This window comes from Gossypium hirsutum, chromosome A07, assembly GCF_007990345.1.
Source record: "Gossypium hirsutum isolate 1008001.06 chromosome A07, Gossypium_hirsutum_v2.1, whole genome shotgun sequence".
Taxonomy (NCBI): domain Eukaryota; kingdom Viridiplantae; phylum Streptophyta; class Magnoliopsida; order Malvales; family Malvaceae; genus Gossypium; species Gossypium hirsutum.
This window is the reverse complement of record NC_053430.1, coordinates 5222357-5242719: the sequence shown is the minus strand read 5'-3', so window position 1 is coordinate 5242719 and position 20363 is coordinate 5222357. Positions and strand designations below refer to the sequence as shown.

The window sequence follows — 20363 nt, the reverse complement described above, 5'->3', positions numbered from 1 at the left end:
TTGTTATTTTAGTCAACTTTTACAGTACAAAGAGATAAAATTAAAAAAAAATAACCGATTTGCTCTTTGAGCTAAAGTAAATAAACTAGTTTACCATTTTTTTTTTAAGATTTCCATGGCACTTTTATGGTTTGCTTGGGGATGACTGGGATATGGTTAAGGGGTCATTTTATCATTAAAGCCATTATATTTTTCGCTATGTTCCACAAGTTATATCAATATATTTTCTATGGAGTTTAAGACAGCTCACTTCAAAGTAGAGTATATTTGACAAAGAAAAGCAATGAAAACCAACAAACATTTTCCCAGTTGACAGCCAGGTTAGGTCCTGGGGAATGCATATACATGGAGCCCATCAGCCATGTGAAGGGTGAACATGGTTCGATACGTAGCCTCCTTCGTCTCATCCACAAGTCGGAATTTGAACAAGTAAAGGAGCACAGCAGCCATGATTTTCATTTGCCTGTATGCAAATTCCTTCCCTAGGCAGATGCGAGGCCCAGCCTAAGCATATAGGATAAATTACAATTCAATTAAAGTCGATTTGAGAGAATTAATTCAAGTTATCCTCTTACCTGAAATGCGGTGAACTTAAAAGGACTCTCCGGCCGAAAAATACCATCCTCATCAAGCCATCTTTCCGGCCGATATTCAACGGCATCTTCTCCCCAAATATATGTCATTCTTCCCATTGCATAAGCCATGTAATTAATCCCCTCTCCTTTCTTTACTTCAACACCATCAGGCAGAACATCATCCTCTACTGACATCTTCCCATCCTGCATCAGAATCACAACAAATGAATGTATATGAATAACAAATATGCCTTCACCATGTACTAAATGTGTTTTTACTGAAAATATTACCGTAGGAACTGCAGGATAAAGTCGAAGAGTTTCGGTTATTGCTGCATGAAGATAATGCATTCTATCTAACACATCATCCGTCATCAACCTCGACAATTCTTCGGCACATATGTTATCCTTAGCTTGAGTTGCATCTCTGATTTCATGGACAACCTTGTCTTGAACAAGAGGATGTTTGTGAAGCATGTAAAAGAACCAAGTGAGTGTTCCTGCTGATGTATCTTTGCCCGCTATCATGAAGTTGAGAATTATATCTCTCAAGTATCGATCATTCATGTTTTCAGGGTCTCTCTTGCTTTCCATCAAGAACCTTGACAATATGTCTTCCTTCTCTCTCTGTTCATTAGGAAACAATTCACAAGTTAAATTACTCGAACCACAAGTTTCATGAGTTTTTAATCAATGGTGGAATCTACTCACCACAAGCTTTTCATTTTCCATCTGCTCTCTCTTGCACCGAATCAAATCGAAAATGAAGTCATCAATGATTTTGACATTTCTCTTAAGAGCAGCTTCTAATCCTATATTGAAGAACCTTTTAACTTTCCAAAACATATCAACATATCTTCGAAACACGATAAAATTGGAGTCATCGAAAGCCTTGGTGAATCGGTTTGCGAACTCATCAGAGCCACTTAATGCATTTAACTCGACTCCAAAACCCACCTTGAAGATTGAATCTAAAGCTGATTTCATAAACAAATCCTGCAGATGGTGTAAAATTTAACACAATCAACACAAGGGGACACTCTCTAAATAAGTGCCTCAGCTTTGCCAAGCTCTGGTAGATTCAAAGAGTGGGAGTGCCTCAAAGTGTGAATCCGTGTGAAACCGAAGAATTTGCTACATATAAGTCATGAGTCTAGTTCATCCGCATACAAACTCTTTAGTTTCACACAGTTTCGCCTGTTCAATCATTCCGAAACATTCTTACTATATAAACGCACTAGGACTCTTGGCAAAACCGGGAGATAAAACCATAATCGAACACAATACCGAACTTGTTGAGGGTTTAACCTGCAAATCCATAGCTCGGTTAGCTACAGCTGCAGTGGAAACTTTTGCAACCAATTTTGTAGCATTATCCCGAAATACAGCACTACTATATTCTCTCAACACTCTAGTTGAAAATTCATAGCTTGCAAGCTTCCGCTGATGACGCCATTTCTCTCCATCTACAGCAAAGATACCATCACCAAACAGATCTCTCATTATCTCAATATGGGCACCCTGTATTTCCACAACACCAAAAATTTCACATTCTCATAGAAAGGAAGATAATAGAGATTAAAACAAGGCTAAAAGAAAGATTTATTATACCCTTCCATAATTAGGGAAGTTGGTTTTTAGTATATATTCGACATTAGCTGGATCAGTAGTATAAATCTCACTGTGCAATGGCATAATGAGTCGGTAAGTGCGATGCTTCTTAGCTAGGGATGTTTGGTAATCAGAAAGTGTATTGAAGTGTAGGAGCTGGTGTAGCATTGAACCAGCTATGGGAGGGCGTCTGGCCTTGGATCTTAATTCTGGAACATGGAGGAATAAGAATAAAGCTACAAATATTACCAGAACCGAAGTCAATGCTCCAAGCAGAAGTAGCACAAAAGGGGTTGAGACGAAAAGGGATATGAGAAGTAAGATAACTGCGGCCGAAAGCAAGAGCGATCCCATGGTGAACTGAGGCCTGTCCTGATATATTTCTTTTGAGAGTTTTTCTGATATATTTTTCGGATGGGTATCTGAATTTTGCATCAATGAAGTACAACACGAATAAATAATGATGGGCATTGGGCATTCCGCATATTTAATGCTCCAGACCTTAGACTTTATATCATAACCGATAGAAGATAGGTCAGTCATCACGATAAGGATTGGATTTTTATAGAGATTAGTTAGTGGAAATTAGGCATATCTGCCGTCTTTAATAAAATAATTAGTGAGATACAATTTTTTTTAAATTTAGGAAATTAGAAAAAGATAGTATTTTCTTAAAATAATATCATATGAAATATTTTTCCTCAAATATTTTTTGAACTATAAGACGATAATTGTTTTTGGATGAAAATTGTTCTTAAATAAGGATTATTTTAATTTGTTCTAAACATGAATTGTTCTTGACATAGTTATTTTTAATGTAGAGGTTGTTTTGAAGGAGTTGTTCTATGATGATCTTTTTCTTAGTAAAATTTATTCTGAATAATGATCCTCCTTAAAAATATAATTATCTTAAATATAAATTATTCCAAAGAATGATTATTCTAAAAATAGTTATTTCTAAAATGCTATTATTCTAAACCAGAATTATTTTGAACTTTCATTCTTCTCAATAAGAATTGTTCTCGTATAACAACTACATTATATAACAGTTGTTCTAATTAAAGTCTTTTTCTGAACATAACTATTTTGAACATATTTACCCTAGAACAACATTGTTCTAGACAATTATTATTCTAAAAAAAAGTTATTGTTGTTCCGGAAGAAATTAAAAGAAATGATGATGCTATTAATATTATCACAATTTTTCAAAATATAATATTATTTATGTTAAAGAAGACATTTATAAACTATTTTAATGTCACATTAAGATCCCGTCACTCAAGTATCCTATTACTTTTCAGCATTTTAGCAGACAACTTCAAGCGGCATTATTTTAGTAAAAGGTGATAAACGCTGTTTGTTGTTTGTGCTTATCGAGCCCAGCATGTTCAGCGGCAAGCTGATCCATCTTTCCAAAAGCAACAAGGGGGAGACTGCAAACCTAGTTGGGCCATGATTTTTTGTTAAGATCCTCTAGGAAGCGATGCCATGGCAATACCGTGCCCTGAGATTTAAGACCGCAAACCTCCGAACTTTTGACTTTAGCATGCACTGTTAAACAGGAAAAAAAATGATTCGTCTAACAGGCTTACAACGTTATAGAAAAACACCCATGTTTCCAATTTCATTTACAGCGGGGAAAAAGGGAAATAGACAAGGATATTAAAAATAAATTTTTCTGACTAAAATAAAACTTGAGCGAGAAGAACACCAAATGCACAAATATCTAATTCAAGTGATGATCAGAAATGAAATTAGTAACTTGGCAAAGATAAATACAAGAAGTGGAAGTAAATGGAGCTCTTAAACTTCAGAGGCTGGTCTGGCTTCCAAATGCACAAGTAGCATCATGGTAGTGATGTGTGATCCTAAAGAAAACCCTCAACCCCACGTCCTGCACTAGCTTCCTGATAGATCACGAGTGCTTCTTGTTGTGCGGAAGCGTGTAAAAGAGTAAAATTATTGTATTAAAAAATCACACTAAGTTCAATTCCCAGGAAAAAGAGGTGGATCACAAGGATCGCTTAAGTACCAGGTCTTTCCTAGCCAGAATATCCCTCAATCGTAATTTAATAGCACAATAAATCACTACAATCACACACACAATTCATGCAGAATAATACAATAAAGAACACAAGAATTTAACGAGGTTCAGCAAATTTTGCCTACGTCCTCGGGCACTACCAAATATATTTCACTCCAAAATACAAGTGAGAATTTACAAAGAGAGAGAGAAAACAATGCCTTAAGTAGAGAATGGCAAGTTTGAGATACAGAATGAGAGATGGTTATGCCTATTTATAGTTGAGGTTCAGGGATCAACTTGCAAAGTCACTTTACAATTTAGGGACCATATATTGCAAATATCTCAGATTTTATTATGCCAATATCTCGATACCCATATCTTTGACTTTCCATTATTTGATACCCATATCTTTGATTTTCCATAAATATGGATAATTCCCAATACTTCTTCCATTACTTGAGTTTGAGCCAACAACTGAGCTCTTTTCCTCCCAGATTGATGTGTGGAGAGATAATCTTGCATCGCTGAATCCCCTGCAACCTTTCCTAACTTCTCAAACACTTTGGGAGCAACTCGAGGATCATAGCCGGCAGACGCTAGCAACAACAGCCCAATGTAATCTAATTCAATTTCCATCCTATCAGAGATATAAGGGTTAAGTACTGAGAATGACTAGGTTGCTTTCAGAATATTAGAGTAATTTTACAGGGCAAGGAAAGATAGAAGGCAATAAAACTTTGAGAAGGGAATTCTTTTGAGTAAATAAATAAAACATAAACAACCTCACAAAAGCAAGAAATCCTCATATGTGCTTATTCGTGTTTTTGGTGGGATTTATGTTATCCAGACTCACACAAGTATCAAATATGAGTATGTGTCTTACATGGATGTACTAATTTTTTTCCTTTTTTCATATATTTGGAAAATCATACTCTCGTTATCTAGATACAAATATGTTTCATCCAGACTCCAGAGTCTTGGATAGCAATACTTATAAAAGAACAAGAATAAAAACTTCAAGTAACATAGGGGAGGGGTGACGGAGTAGATCAGTTGTATTTCAGCAAATCCAATTGCATAGCATGTCGTTTAAGATAACAGAAAGAATGAAATGATCTTTCACCAGTCGTTGGCACGTTATAAAGAAGATAATGATGATGAGGTCAAAAGAGAAGTCATTCACAAGTAAAACCCTCAGATTCCATTTCTGAAAGAGATTCTATTTGGTTTGCAATTAAGCATAGTAGGATGCCGATGACAATTGCAGCATTTACGCCTTGGGAGAACTAAACTGGACCATACATTCAAGAATTTAGGCATACAGGTAAAGAGGTATTGAATTCTGGGGGTTCCAATTATAGCAACAAGTTTTAGAGAAAACTCGATGTTTTCTCAATCCTTATTGAAAAACTCCAATTTCTACTTGTGTACTACATAATTCAATCAACATTCGACAGAAGAACTATAGGAACATGCATACCTCCGAGAGAAGGGGAGCCTCAAGAGGAGTGCAGACATTTTGTCGGCTAAATCGGGCATAATGAACTGATAAAGTATCAATTGTAGGATGTCAAGCCACAAATCCTTTGTTATTGTTTCGGCTATATGTCGAGCCACGGCATGTCCAACCTAATCAGACAAACACAACAAACAAACATCATCCCCACATCCATAAAATAAAAAGATAACAGCAATAAGGCTCTGCTTGGAATGGTGGGAAAAAATTGAAATGATGGAAAATTGAAGAGTAGAAAATTAGAAAGATGGAGGTGTGCTTGGTAAGAGATAGAAAAATGGAAAGAAATATACTCTTTTTTTTCTTTACATCCAAAAATGAAACTGAAAATGTTATAATTTTGAATTAACATACATATCTCTTATCATTTTTTCTCTCTTATGATTCCAATTTGTTCATTCCATTTTAGAAGGATATTTTTATGCATTGGGACGAAAACTGATTATCCTTCTATTTTCTTTTCTCTCAATTTTTTTTCCTACCAATCATAGTCAGAATTTATCTTGCTATCACTATTTCACTTCCTCCTCTCATCCCTCCACTTTTACACTCAACCAATCACTCCCACACATATAAGCAAAATATAGTTATATACCTCATGTCCAATTATGGTTGCTATCTCGGCATCAGTTCTCAAATGCTCAAGCAACCCCCTGAACACGACAATCTTCCCACCAGGCAAACAAATAGCATTAACAACAGGCTCGTTGACAACCAAAACTTCCCAATTCAATCCTTCCAAATGAGATGTTGTCGGTTGTGATCCTTTCACTTGGCTTGACTTCCTACTTCGCTGAACCCACTTGTCGTCGAGAATCTCATCTTCACGAGACCAGTTCATCCCCAAGTTGCCTTCCTTCTCACTCTATGGCCTATGCCGCCATTGTATCATGTACACTCTCATGTTCAAGTGAACTCTCTGGCGATGCATACTCTAAATCACTCCATATTTGATCATGGCTCAACCCTCTTTGCAACGATTCAATAATATGCTTAGCTATTAGCGTCACTCTCACGCTTTCCGGGTGCATTGCAGGCAATATCTTACCCTTAAAAGCTGCTTTCAGTTCCTCAAACTGAGATTCCCCCATTTGTTTCTCCGTTTCTTCAGACAAGAGAACTAAATGTTTTCTTTTTGTATAAGGAACAGTTTCTAAATTCCCAAAATACACTGTGACCAAAACCCCTGAACCAACCAAGGCAATAATCATCGCTTTCCTTGGATTCCAGTGGATCCACCTTCGAGGACCCCGTCGCCTAAAATGTTGAACACCGTACCAGTGGACATAGTAAAATCTCTTGGCACCGTTAAGAAAGGGGTCATAGGTATAGTTATTAGAATAAATTCCTAGTCTTCGTAATATAGAAGAATATGAAGATAAGCCAGAAAACTTAGCTCTGGTAGAAGATGAAACCGAAGAGCCAAGGTTCCGACTTATTATTGAAGACGAATCTCGGATCGGAGAACTGAAAATAGGCCGTGAAATGAAACTACTGCGCAAAGTATTAAACACAAGTTTTGCCCTTCTGCAGTATGGCATGGGTTGGAAAATGGTAGTAAGTCAAGCCATTTGACGTTTGTTTACTATTCTTGAGAGGGGAACCGGAGAGCATTTGTTGAAAACTGAAGTGTCGACGTGTCTGGAACATGGACAATAACAAATGAAGGGCGATACGGATGAAAAAGTAAATAAATAAAACGTCAATTACGGTTAAGCTTAGTTAAAAAATTACAATTTCATCATTAAATTTTTAAAAATTTTATTTAAATTATTGAGTTATTCATAATTTTTTATTCAATTTATTAGGTTATTAAATTTTTCCTTTTAAGTTTTACCAATAAACTCCTAGTGATGATTCAACAATCAGTACGGTGAATTAATACTCGTCGACAAATAGAATAATTTACCTTAGATTCAAGTCAATCTGATAGCCACTGAATTATATAAAAAAACGAAAAAAGAGATTTTGATTTGTGCAAACAATGCATACAGAAAAAGTCATATAGCATTGGTTTTAATAGTCAATAGCTTAAATGAAAACTTTTGGATAGTTGAATAATTAAATTGTAACTTTTTTAATTAAGTAGCCTAAACAAAAATTTACTCATAATTTAATGATTAATAATATAATTTACCATAAACAAACTATACCAACATAGCTTAAATTTTATTTAAATTTAGGTTTTAATCACTTAATTTTTAAAAATTATGTAGTAATCATTAATCTTATTGAATTCTCACATTTGATCATTCATCCTTTAATTTCAGTTAAAGGGATTAGATGCCATGTTGACTCTTGAACTCTAGCTAAAACTAGTATTCTTTTCCGTGCGGTGCATGAGTTATTTTTGTGTTTTATAAAATTGTTATTTAAACAACAATTGAATAAACAAAAAATTACAACGTATATTATAAGCGATAAAATATAATTTAGTTTAAAAATAAAAGATAATTATTATAAAATGTAAATTAAAATAACTATTTATTTATAATGTTGATTATAAGCTCTAAATAAAATTTAACAAATGTATTAACAATATCATAAATTTAAATATTTCATTAGTTTAAAAGAATATATAATTAACTTCAATGAATGTAATATATATACATCAAAGTATAAAACAAAATTTTCTAAACAAATTTACGTTTTCATTTTTATATTTTTGTAGTTTTTATGTATTTTTATATATATTTTTAGAACTAGTATCAAATTAACACAATTTTGTAAATATTGTTAATTTTTTTTTAAATTAGGACTAAATTGATATAATGTGTAAATATTCAAGGCTAAAATTATTATTATGTCAATTAAAAAGGGTTATGCCATCTTTTTGTTAGCCATTTAGTGGTTGGATGATAAAAAAATCATGATCTCAAATAGTTCAATGACCATATTATAACTTTTCATAGTTGAATGATTAAAACAAAAATTTATGCATATTTAAGTGTCTAACAGTGTAGTTTAACTACCCAAAACAAATTTAGGATCAATCAATATTTTTCTCAACTTTTTATTTTCAATTTTTACTAGTCTGAAGACGCTATTGAAAAATCTAATTAAATTATAATGATTAAATATTAAACCAATCAATTTTTAATTAAATCGATTAAACTAATTAATTTGATCCAATTCTTACAATGATACTAATATTACATTAGGAAAGTTTTGCGTTACTTTCTTAAAATTATATTAGATAAAAAGGTAAACAATACGGGTCATCACTCAGTTATTAATAATTTTTTTATTTTAATTATTAAACTATAAAAAATTACAAAATAAATATTACTATATTAATTTGTTATGTTTTAGTGGTTCACAAAGTGATAATGTGACACCTAAACTCACTTTTATGTAGAGTCAATATCTAAATTAGCTCTAAACTATAACTAAGTCATTAGTGACTAAAAAGTAAGAGAAAGAGTAAAAATATAAAAATGGAACTCGACATATGTGAAAATCAAAGTCCAAAGTTAATCTCGTCAGTTAAAATTCTCTTTCCGTGTTCTGTTTTTATTTCCAAAAATGTTTAATATTCAAAATTTTATATTAAACTCAATATCCATAAATGATTTAATAAATAAAAAAATGCACACTTAAAAAATACTTTTAAAATAAATTATTTTGTAAATAAATAATGCCTTTTCACAATATTTAAATGTAAACCTTTATTTTTTTTACAAAATACCTAAAATTATCTATAATCACTTTTTTAATTCATAAATAAAAAATTATATATTTCAACAAACTCAATTTACGTCCCTCTAATAAATAATAACGCAGATACCAAAAATTACCGTTGAATAAACGTTTAATTCTCCAAGGAAATGAAAGTCTAACTGAAGCCATTATTGACCTTGCCTTGTCAAATCATAAATGATAAATTGACTTTAATAAAAGCAACAAAAAATGTCCAACTTTTGAAATGTACATATCGTAAAAAGAATGTTCCATCTCATTTTTCATACAAATAGATTAACCTTATCGAAAAAACAACCCATATTTATATTTTTAAAATAATTTATTTTATATTATATTTTTTAATTATTATTTCTTTGTATCATATTTTAATTATATATCATATTTAATTATCTATACTATATATTATGTCTAGAGTTACTTATAGACTGGATAGTTACTCGATTGATAAATCTAATTTATTAAATTTATCTCTTTAATTAGATTGACTCGATTCGAGTTTAATTTAAATAATAAATATATTTATAGAATTAAATTAATTAAAAATATGTAAAATATTAATATCAAAACATTTTATTAAATTTTAATCAATCAAACAAAATTTTTGAGCAAATTAAGATAAAAACGAGTATGAGTTTGAAATTTTTTTGAAATTGGACTGTGACCTAATTCATAGACAAGTCTAACTTAATTGCATTAGTTTTATTGGATAATGACTAAAATACTATTATTTTATAAAATAAATTATATTTTTTGAAATTATTAATAATTATTACATAATTGTATTATTTTACATTTCTCATCTGTAATTTATATTATTTACATTATTAATAAATATTTTTATTGAAAGAATGTGATAAGTTAATTAAACACTAATTAAATTAAAAAAATTATAAAAATAAACTTTACGTATTTAAAATAAGTTATATTATAATATTTTATATTTTAAATTTGAAGGTACAAACACATGCTGATTATATTAAAAAACTTTTAAGTTTACCCATATATATGACGTAATAATTTTTTTTACAATTAAGATAAAAATAAAATTATTAGGGATTGAATCAAAACTATCCAGCTAAATCAAAAGTGTGATAGAATTAGTTTTACGTAATTATATTATTACATAATAAAATTATTTTATTTTATTTTTCATCCGTAATTTATTTACATTTCCCGTTGTTCTTCGTATCTAGTAGTAAAAATAATACGCCGTAATAATAGTAAGATCTTTTTATTATTAACGCGCCCGGCTATTTTCACAAATATGATCTCCGCCGGACAGTTAAATCCCAATTAACGAACCCCACCTACATCTATAAACCTCGCTCTCTTCATCCAGATTTCAAATTCCCAGAACATCCCCTTCTGCATTGTTTTTGTGTTTTTTAATCCTGCAAATTTGCTTTAAAAAGTTTGAAAGAAAGGACAACAAAAAACGAAGAGAGAGAGAGGGATTTACGGAATGGCGATATGCTCCTCGAGACGTGGAGTGCTTGGATCCGTTTATTGTTTGGTGGTGGTGCTATCATACGCGAGGATATGTCTATCGGCGAGATCTGATAATGAAATCCGGGAAAGGTTTTACGGTAACCTTGTGAATTCGTCGGCGACGGGCACCGGCGAAGGGAGCATTGCCAAAATGTTCGATCGGGTTCTTGAGAAGGAGTTCTCCGAAAATGATCAAACTGAAGGTTTGCCTTTTTTTTCCCTGTTCATTATTTTTATATGTTTGAATCCTTTAATAGGCCGAGAAAGCTCAGGGATTTTTTGTTTTTGAAAAAAAAAAACCGAATTGCTGGATCTTGATCTTTATGCTGGAGGTCTTGTTATTTTACAAAGCTGCAGGCGAAATTTTAAGTTTAAACGTTCAGTAAAAGCGCAAACCTATTCTATCAGTAGCTAAAATAAGTTCCACATAAAAGGACACTGAAGTAAAAACAATATAGCTACAAGACTAGTTTGTTTGCTTTTGTTTTAATTATGAACAAGAAGGAAAATATCACAATATTTGTGGCTTGACTTGTATGGTATCGAACTCAAATTTAAGCAAATTAGAATCTTCATTTCCCTTTTTACATGAATCTTCTATGATCATCATTTAGATCTCTGAATGATCTAGGAGTTGCGGTTAATTTATGCGCAATTTATTGGCTCTTTAATTCTTTTAGCTGATACTCTATTTTCCTTTTTTCTTCTTTTGTTAGGAACTGATGCAAGCAATTTCAATACTAGTGTAGCTGATCAGCAAGTAGGTTTGGCTCTCTTTTGAAGCCTATTGCTCCGACTGAAATTCCTTTTTTTTTTATTGTTTTGATACTAAGGAAAACTGGATTATAGTGTTTCCTCTGTAGGTTCACACTTTTTTACGAGTATATTGTTGCCAAGGCCCTATTTCTCATTTTGATTTTTAGTAGATTTATGGTTTTGGCTTGAGCTCAGATATATAAGCCTGTTACATTTGTTTTCTTCAAAATCTTTTTCCAAACTTTAGTAGGCAACTAGGCATCTGATTTTAAAGGAATAAATAAAATAATCTACTGAGTGATCTTGGTTATGTGTATGATCACTGAGGATCCTATAATTATTGAGGAAAGGTTGGGTTTGGATATCATGCATATTGGAATTATGTGCCCTTTATTACCTTTGTTCCTAGGTGACCCGTGTGCTTACTGTGTAGTTTTCCTTTTGGTGTCTGTTTTAAGGATGCTTCCTTTTATGTTTTTCAGGCTGTACTGGAGACTGTAGCTAAAATCACTCATGAGAAGGTGAAGAGAAATGATACACAAGAGACAAAGTATGAGAATACATTTATTTTTGGAGGAATAAAAATTTAATAAATAATTTTTTTTTGTGAGTTGACTTTTTTTTCCAACATTATCAACAGTGGTACAAGAGCATTCCAGATTCAAGATGTCTTTTCCCTGGAAAATGAAGATTCTGATGAGACGACAACCTTGATTGATAAAAAGGTGGGTCAAATGTTAGTCCCCCCCCCCTCTCATGTGTTGCAGGATTAACTATGCAGTTTTATGTTGATTGCTTTTGCTTTTAATTGAATCCATTCTAATTTGCCTTTCTCATTTGATGTTAGGATAATGTGTTTGTAATGTCAAATAGAAAATCCAAGTATCCAGTGCTCCAAGTTGATTTGAGGTTAGCATCTTTATATCCTTTATCCTTGCACTATCTGATACAGTCTCCGGTTTCATATTACTACAAGTTGGTTGGCATTGTGATGAATAATTGAAAATTATCCCTGTTTGGTTCTGGTACTGCCATTGAGTTTTGATTATGAATATAACATACAACTGAGATTTATGGTGTAGTAAATTGTCCTGTTATCCAATAAAAATTATTTGTAACATACTGTATCACCCTTGTGCAGATTGATATCAGATTTGGTGGTTGTCATAGTCTCTGCTGCCATTGGTGGTATTATCTTTTCATGTCTGGGGCAACCGGTATGTTTATCTAAAATTAGCATTTATTTACTTTGCGCTCAACAGTTGTTTTCTTTTTCTTGAGTTTGATATGCAGCTGTATCATGAAAGTTGCAAGAAAGAAGTTGTCTTTCTTTACTTTTCCTAAACCTATGCACATGATAGGTTATTGTGGGCTATCTTCTTGCGGGTTCACTTATTGGACCAGGGGGTTTGAAATTCATTAGTGAAATGGTACAGGTATGTTGTTTATAATAGCTCGAGCTTGTTGTTTCTTAATAACAGAGTATTATATGACTTAATGTTTTAGTACACGTTATTTTCTAGTATTGAGATAGCTTCACTGATGGTACCATGGAGGGGAAACATGCCTTATGATCCATGTTAAAGATGTTGTCTTGGAAAATATTTTATTTTTCTTTCTTAATAAATTCCTGAGACTTGCTTGGAATTATATCCCAAAAATGTGACTTTGCCCTGTTCTTTTATTATTTAAAAAATTTTCAGCTGATAGCAACTAATAATGCCTAAATTATATCATCTAAAATTCATTCTCTGATGTCTTTTGCAAAAATTAAAAATAAAAAATAAAAACAAAAACAAAAACAGAAAAACAGAAAAATGAAAGAAAGAAAGAAAAGAAAATGCAATCAGTGATATGATTTTCCATATTTTTATTATTTTGGTGATATGCTCGCTCTTTTTTCGTAGGTTGAAACTGTTGCACAGTTTGGTGTTGTCTTTCTTCTTTTTGCTCTTGGGCTGGAGTTTTCTTTGGCAAAGGTTGGATGTTTTGGGAGTGAATTCTTACTTTCAGATGCTTTAGCATAGAAATTTCTCTATTTTATTTAATGAAAGCTGTTTCAACTAATTCTTTCTACAGTTAAAAGTTGTGGGACCAGTTGCTGTTTTTGGAGGACTACTTCAAATTGTTATATTTATGTGCTTGTGTGGCATAATTGCAGTGGTAACGTCTTCCTAGCACTTTGGTCATGTCTCCAACTAAGAGCACTTGCAAGATGGACACTAAAATAAGATATCCCTTAATCTTGCAGTTATGTGGAGCAAACTTATCTGAGGGTGTATTTGTTGGCTCCTTCCTCTCAATGTCATCAACTGCAATTGTACTTTACTATTCTCTTTTATGTTGCGAGTATTTTTCTTTTATTTTTGGTTGCTGTTTGATGCATAATGGTCATCCATTCTTTCTTTATATTTTTATCAGGTTGTGAAGTTTTTAGTAGAACGAAGTAGCACTAATTCTCTTCATGGTCAAGTTACTATTGGGACTCTAATTTTTCAGGTTGAAGAGAAGTGATGACCTATCAAGTATCTATAATTTATTTACAATTTGGATTCAGAAACTTGTTCTTGTTGCTGTATATCCATTCACTTCCTTACCTCTGGCCGTTTCAGGATTGTGCTGTTGGTTTGTTATTCGCTTTGCTCCCAGTTTTGGGTGGTAGCAGTGGCTGGCTACACGGGATGGTTTCAATGGGAAAGCTGTAAGTTTCTTTCGGTTTTTCTACCTATCCTCTTTTACTTTTTATTATCCTTCCGTTTCTGCCCTTATTTCCAAAATTAGCTTTTGAGCTGTTGTTGGTGGTTGAGTTAAATGGATCTGACACTTGCTGATGATCAATGTCAGGATATTGGTATTATCAATTTATCTTACTATTGCATCACTATTGTCTTGGTCATTTGTTCCTCGATTCCTAAAGTTAATGATGCAGATATCATCTCAAGTAAGTTGTTAACATATTTTATCTCTTTTATTATGTAACTTGATTTGAATAAGTTCAAAATTTTAGTTCATTTGGTTTCATTTTGTTATCCAGACAAATGAACTTTATCAGCTTGCTGCTGTGGCTTTCTGCTTATTGTCTGCTTGGGTAAGTCTTGTGCTTGAAATGATTACAATACAACTGCTATATCACTGCATGCAAAATTTCCCCACGACCTTTTTAACACTCTTGAACTGCTGTAATCCTCACAGTGCAGTGATAAGATGGGTCTCAGCCTTGAGTTGGGTTCATTTGTTGCTGGAGTTATGATATCTACTACTGACTTTGCGCAACATACACTAGACCAGGTAATCACTGATTATTGGCAAGGCCTCTTACCTATGTACTTTAGTGTATATTCTTATCTTTGCCTTGAAGGGGTTTATTCTATTTAACTTTTCAATTAGTGTCTTAAGAATTTTCAAGGCTTAGCTTGTTTACTTTCTTATTTAGTCTGTTTTAGGTCATGCATTGTTAGTCCATGGGGGCATGAATGAAAATCTATAAATGCAAGGTCTATTCTATTTTGAGTCAAGGCTCAAGGGTTCATTCTTAATATTGGAATTTATGTACTGGTTAACGTTTTGTTACGCATTGGAGAGTGTGCTGTAGGAGATTTGAGTCTAAAATAGGATAAGTGGATATATTTCTTTGTTTTGCCAGATTATTTTATGAGCTGTGTTTCTATTCTAGGTGGAACCAATTCGTAACCTATTTGCAGCACTCTTCCTTTCTGGTATTGGGATGCTCATACATGTACATTTTCTTTGGAGCCATGTGGATATACTACTGGCCTCTGTTATACTAGTTATTGTTGTTAAGACTGCTGTTGTCTGTGTGGTTGCCAAGGCTTTCGGATATAGTGTTAGGACATCTTTCCATGTAAGTTTGTTTTCCCACTCTTATGCACAAATAGCATCTTGTTTTCTTTACATAATTTGTGCATACTATGCACTTTGTACTTTTATCATATAGGTTGGAGTGTTGCTTGCTCAAATTGGAGAATTTGCTTTTGTTCTTCTAAGTCGTGCCTCAAATCTTCACCTTGTTGAGGTACCCCTTTCTTCCTTGCCTTTTTAAAATGTGAACGTTTCTGTCTCAGCATGTCTACAATAAAGTTTTTTGTTTCTTGATGATTGATCTCCTCATCCTTTGAACATTATTCTCATTTTTTCATGCCCTTACAGTGGTTTTCAAAAGAATGTTTCTTAATTCTAGAAAAAGGAGGAAAGATATAATATGCATGAATTGCTGATGTGCTTGGTGGTCTTCAGTGAAAGAATGATATGCTGGTTAACAAATGTAAAGTATTGTGGTCTCGTATTATTTATTTCTCAAGCAGGTGTGCTTGGGTTGGTAGGAAAAAAAGGGGGGGGGGTTCTCGCACAGAAAGAACAAGCATGATAACTTTCTTGGTGCTTCAATTATGGATGAAACAGTTCAGCAACATTTTCCATTTATATGAACGCATTTTGCCGTAAATTCTTAGCATTAAATATTTTTTCCTGTTGCTTCAAGCTTGAAATTTCTGATGCTTTTAATTTGTTTGAGCATGTCTTCATCATCATTGTAATTGTTTTGTTGCAATCATTGACTTCATTTTGGTTGACATGAAGGGAAAGATGTATCTTCTTCTTCTTGGAACGACAGCTCTCAGTCTGGTAGGTTTCACTGATCTGGAAATTACATTTTTAAGGTTTATAGTATGCTTTTCTTTGTCCCTTTCATGGCTGCAAGCCTGCAACATTAACAATAGCAAACTACTTATGCAGGTAACAACACCTCTTATGTTCAAATTGATACCATATGTCATGAACTTGGGGGTTCTTTTGCAATGGTTTCCCTCAGAAAGCAGCTCAACAAATGAGGTCTCTCTTTCCATCTTCATGGAAATACATTATTCTCACATATGCATGCACATAGCTTTGCATATAGACATGAGCGATCATTAGCAATCTCTAAATTACCAACCTTCTCCCTTAGCTTATAGACTTTGATCTGAACAAATTTGAACCTTACATGGAAAGTGGGCGTCTTTTCAAATCTGTAATGGCATCATGACACTCATCTACTCTTTTCTCTACCAAAGTCCTCATGCCACTAGTCAGGCGAGGAACCATATTAAGAGAGCAGTATTTGAAACATGCTAAGCTAAACCAGACATAATGTTTTTAATGTATTTGTAATTATCGCATTGCAACCATTTTCGATGTAAACATTCTCTAGCATTGAAAACCTGAGCAGTTGCACAATAACTGACACTTTACTTGGTATGATGGAAAAGAGCGAGGAAGGAAAATTTATTAATCATTTTATGAACAAATTTTTTATCCTCGCTTTATTTCATCATTCATACAAAGCAAAATCTAAAGTTGAATATTGCTTTGGGGGGGGGGACATTTTGATGTAATACTAATTTGTTTAATTTTGTTTTTTGTTTTTGGCAGGAGAAGGTTTCCATAATTGAAGCACATAATAGGTTACACTGACCTTCAAGTGTTATGGTAGTCAGGTTATACGGGTATTTACACTTTGGATCATAGTCATTTGCAAGTATTAGGGTTTAATATCACGCCAAATGTAATTGCTGGGTTCTCTGTTAACACGTGATAGTGTCAGTTCCATTGAAAGTCAGCTGAAGTCTCATGCACGTTCATATATATATAATATTCTTTGTGATTCTTTGTATAGTATATATTGATTTTGTATTTTGTATTTTGTATTTTGTATTTTGAGCACTCAAGAGCCGATTCTAATCTTCTCATGTTGCGAATTGTAACCCTATACACTAATTTCGGCTGGAAGGTTGATTGAGCTTTGCATGGATTCATGCCCCTTTGGGGCCGAAAAAGAGAAGTCATGAAATCTTTATCTTGATGTTGCTACATAAGACGGTGTTTTTCTTTTTGTGCTGTAAAATTTTAGAGTATTAGTACTCACAAATACTATGCACAGACACGGTAGGACGCATGCACTACCTCTAAAAACAATTGTCCAAATAAAGACCCGTTACTTGTTTCGAGCTTGGAGGCTCGTAATCAGGTGAGTTTTATAAGTGAATAGCTTTTGGCCACCTGGCCTGATATGGGAGTTCTAAAGGGTTATTTGTTTTTGGTATTATTCATGTCTATTTTATAGTTTATGTTTAGAGTTTGTGATTATTCCTACTAATAATGTTGTATCTAAGCTTAAACCTGCTATTTTCAAAGAGCTTTTTCCTTTGAAAATGTAATATGTGCATTTAACACTTGTTGGTTTGAAGTGTTATTTAGTTTAAAGTGATTTTATAAAAAAAAATTTCGAGTGCAGGTGTACTATCTTTTATTCTCAAATGAAAGGGGTTTTTATTTAAATAATACAAAAAAATTATTTACAAAATTGGAGTGGAAAAAATTATTTATGAGAATGTATTGAAATGAACCAACTTATTAAGACACTATCTATAAAAAATAATATTTTAAAATAAATAATAATATTTAAATTAGAAGGGTGTCGCTATGTAGGGAGGGGACACCTGTTTTACATGCCACTTTTTTTTTAATTTATATATTTTTTAATTTTTTAAATCATTTTTAGTTTTAGAATTTTATATTTTATAGTTTTCATAATTTAATTTAATTTTATAAAAATAGTTGAGTTAATTTATTTTTATTAATTTTAATTTTTTAAAAATATTTTATAATTATAAAATTTTAAATATTTAAAATAATGATTGAGTTGATAATTTGTAAATATTGAGAGCGAAATATATTGAATTTTGTTATTATATCAATAAAAAAGAGATCACATCGACATTTTATTTAATGACCAAATATATTTTAAGGTTAATTACACCCATGGTCACTCTAAAAAATAGAGTATATTCTATTTTAATCACTCTAATTTTTTTTTCAATTTATTCACCCTAAATAAGATAATTGTACGAGTTAATAATTGTGTTAAAATTTCTATTTTCTTTTAACTAATTGTTGAGTGTGATATATTGAGTGATTCACGTGTGATTTTTTTTTATTAACTTTTGCTAAATTTTAAGTATCTCTTTATAATTAGTATTCTTTATAGAGAACTAATGTACCTACACCCAAAAATCTGCATAAAAAAAAATCAACACTCTTCGGATTCTCGCCTTTAGAGAGTTGATGAATAAGCAAAATGCAGTTGTAGAAGGACCACGAACCCACAGAAATCATTCTCCGTAAACCCACCGAATGATAAAACTAAATCAAATATAAACCCAGCTTTATGCTCACCTTTTGGAGAGGTCTCCATAGTGACAATAGAGTTGATTCCATAGCAGCGAAATGAATCACCCTTTCACCGACCAATCAAAGCTGAAAGCTCATAACTGATGTCGTCTTCCAGAGCCTCGTCCGACCCAATAACTAATTCTGCCTCTTGAATTGAAAAATCAAAACTGACTGACGCAAGACTCAAAACATGCAGGATAAAGCGATAATAAAAACCCTCAGTGGCGGCGCCAATACTTTTTAGAATTAACATTATCAAAAATAGATTAGCAGAGCATTGCCACTAAATAATATTTTTAAAGTATTATTTGATAAGAATTTGTTATCACCAAAAGTTCATAATATTCCTTATTTAATTAGATAATGTAAAAATATTTATGTGGAATATAAGCAACGCACGTGATTTTAAATTAACAAAAATAATTAATCACATATTTTTAAAGAAAGATTACTATTATTAATTAAATAAAGGATAAACTATCAAAATAAATACTTTTATTTACCTCATATTACATTTTAATCACTTACGTTTGAATATTACGTTTTAGTCACTTACGTTAACATGTTCTAACATTTTAGTCACTGAGCCGTTAATTGTTAACGGTGTAATGGTAAGCTGACATTACACGCTAAATCATCATTTCAAACAAAAATTTTAGATTAAATTATACAATTGGTCATCGTATTTTTTTTATTTTGAGCAATTTAACTTTTTTCTTTTATGTTCTTTTAATTTTTTTTCTATGCTCTCTTGCTTTTTCCTTTATTTTCCTCCATTCTTCGTCTCTTTTAACGTAGTTTTTCTATGTTTTCCATTTGCTAAATCTAGTTCCTATACTTCTATTTTTTGAACAATTTATTTTTTTCTTTTTATTTCTTTATTCCTTTTCTTCTTCCCCTTTAGTTTTAACAAATGGAAATCATAGAAAAACTACATTAAAATAGATGGAGAAGGAAGGAAAACAGAGAGAGAAGCAAATGAGAATGAAAAATAAAGAAAAAAGAAAGTTAAAAGAATATAAAAGAAAAAATTAAATTGCTCAAAAAAATATGGGGACTAATTGTATAATTTAACTTAATGTTATTGTTTGAAATGATAATTTAATGTGTCACGTCGATTAGCGCACGTTAAATTATCATTAACAATAATTAATGGCTCAGTGACTAAAATGTTATAATACCTTAACGTAAGTGACTAAAATATAATCTAAGATTAATAAAAATGATTATTTTAATATATTACCCTTAATTAAATAAAATTTAATAAATGGGTGAGAAATTAGGTCTCCATAAAATATAATGATTTGACTTGGAAAAAATTAGAAGAAAAATGTAAATAAAAATATACTGTAAATTATAGTAGTCATCGATACTTTTGTCCTCTAATTATGAAAATTATAAAATAGTCATTAATTATTTATAAATTTTATTTGATAACTTAATTATAAAAAGTTATAAAATA

General features: G+C 31.9%; 3 protein-coding genes and 1 long non-coding RNA gene across 5 annotated transcripts; 1 reads left to right on the top strand and 3 right to left on the bottom strand.

Moving 5' to 3' along the window:
* Window positions 1-201: 201 nt before the first annotated feature.
* On the bottom strand, window positions 202-2653 carry LOC107933127 (cytochrome P450 704C1). The gene is made up of 6 exons (XM_041117307.1): window positions 2187-2653; window positions 1884-2096; window positions 1287-1571; window positions 867-1202; window positions 576-779; window positions 202-504 (listed from the first exon to the last, which is right to left on the bottom strand). Exons 1-6 carry the CDS (start codon window positions 2619-2621, stop codon window positions 322-324), a joined length of 1656 nt encoding a protein of 551 aa, XP_040973241.1. The 5' UTR covers window positions 2622-2653; the 3' UTR covers window positions 202-321.
* A 1922-nt stretch (window positions 2654-4575) lies between these two features.
* LOC107933153 (uncharacterized) lies at window positions 4576-7291 on the bottom strand (the record flags this gene model as incomplete). Its single annotated transcript, XM_041117306.1, is given in 4 exon segments — window positions 4576-4849; window positions 5693-5841; window positions 6324-6602; window positions 6604-7291. Coding segments are annotated over 4 exon segments (1368 nt in total), but the record flags the coding sequence as incomplete, so codon positions are not given.
* Window positions 7292-10643: 3352 nt separating this feature from the next.
* LOC107933178 (K(+) efflux antiporter 5) lies at window positions 10644-17541 on the top strand. Of its 2 annotated transcripts, XM_016865343.2 has the most exons (20): window positions 10644-11121; window positions 11635-11678; window positions 12157-12224; window positions 12315-12399; window positions 12522-12583; window positions 12816-12891; window positions 13036-13110; window positions 13582-13653; window positions 13754-13837; window positions 13926-13994; window positions 14096-14173; window positions 14287-14375; window positions 14519-14615; window positions 14709-14762; window positions 14867-14962; window positions 15348-15536; window positions 15630-15707; window positions 16271-16315; window positions 16427-16522; window positions 17102-17541. In XM_016865343.2, the coding sequence occupies exons 1-20, from the start codon at window positions 10893-10895 to the stop codon at window positions 17141-17143; spliced, it is 1728 nt and encodes a 575-aa protein (XP_016720832.1). In that variant the 5' UTR covers window positions 10644-10892; the 3' UTR covers window positions 17144-17541. The 2 variants fall into 2 exon arrangements, with proteins under 2 accessions (XP_016720832.1, XP_040973239.1); XM_041117305.1 differs by lacking the exon at window positions 11635-11678 and having other exon boundaries at window positions 10645-11121.
* LOC121232014 (uncharacterized) lies at window positions 15945-19187 on the bottom strand. The gene is made up of 2 exons (XR_005930239.1): window positions 18905-19187; window positions 15945-16392 (listed from the first exon to the last, which is right to left on the bottom strand). It is a non-coding gene; the product is annotated as an uncharacterized lncRNA (long non-coding RNA).
* Window positions 19188-20363: the final 1176 nt, after the last annotated feature.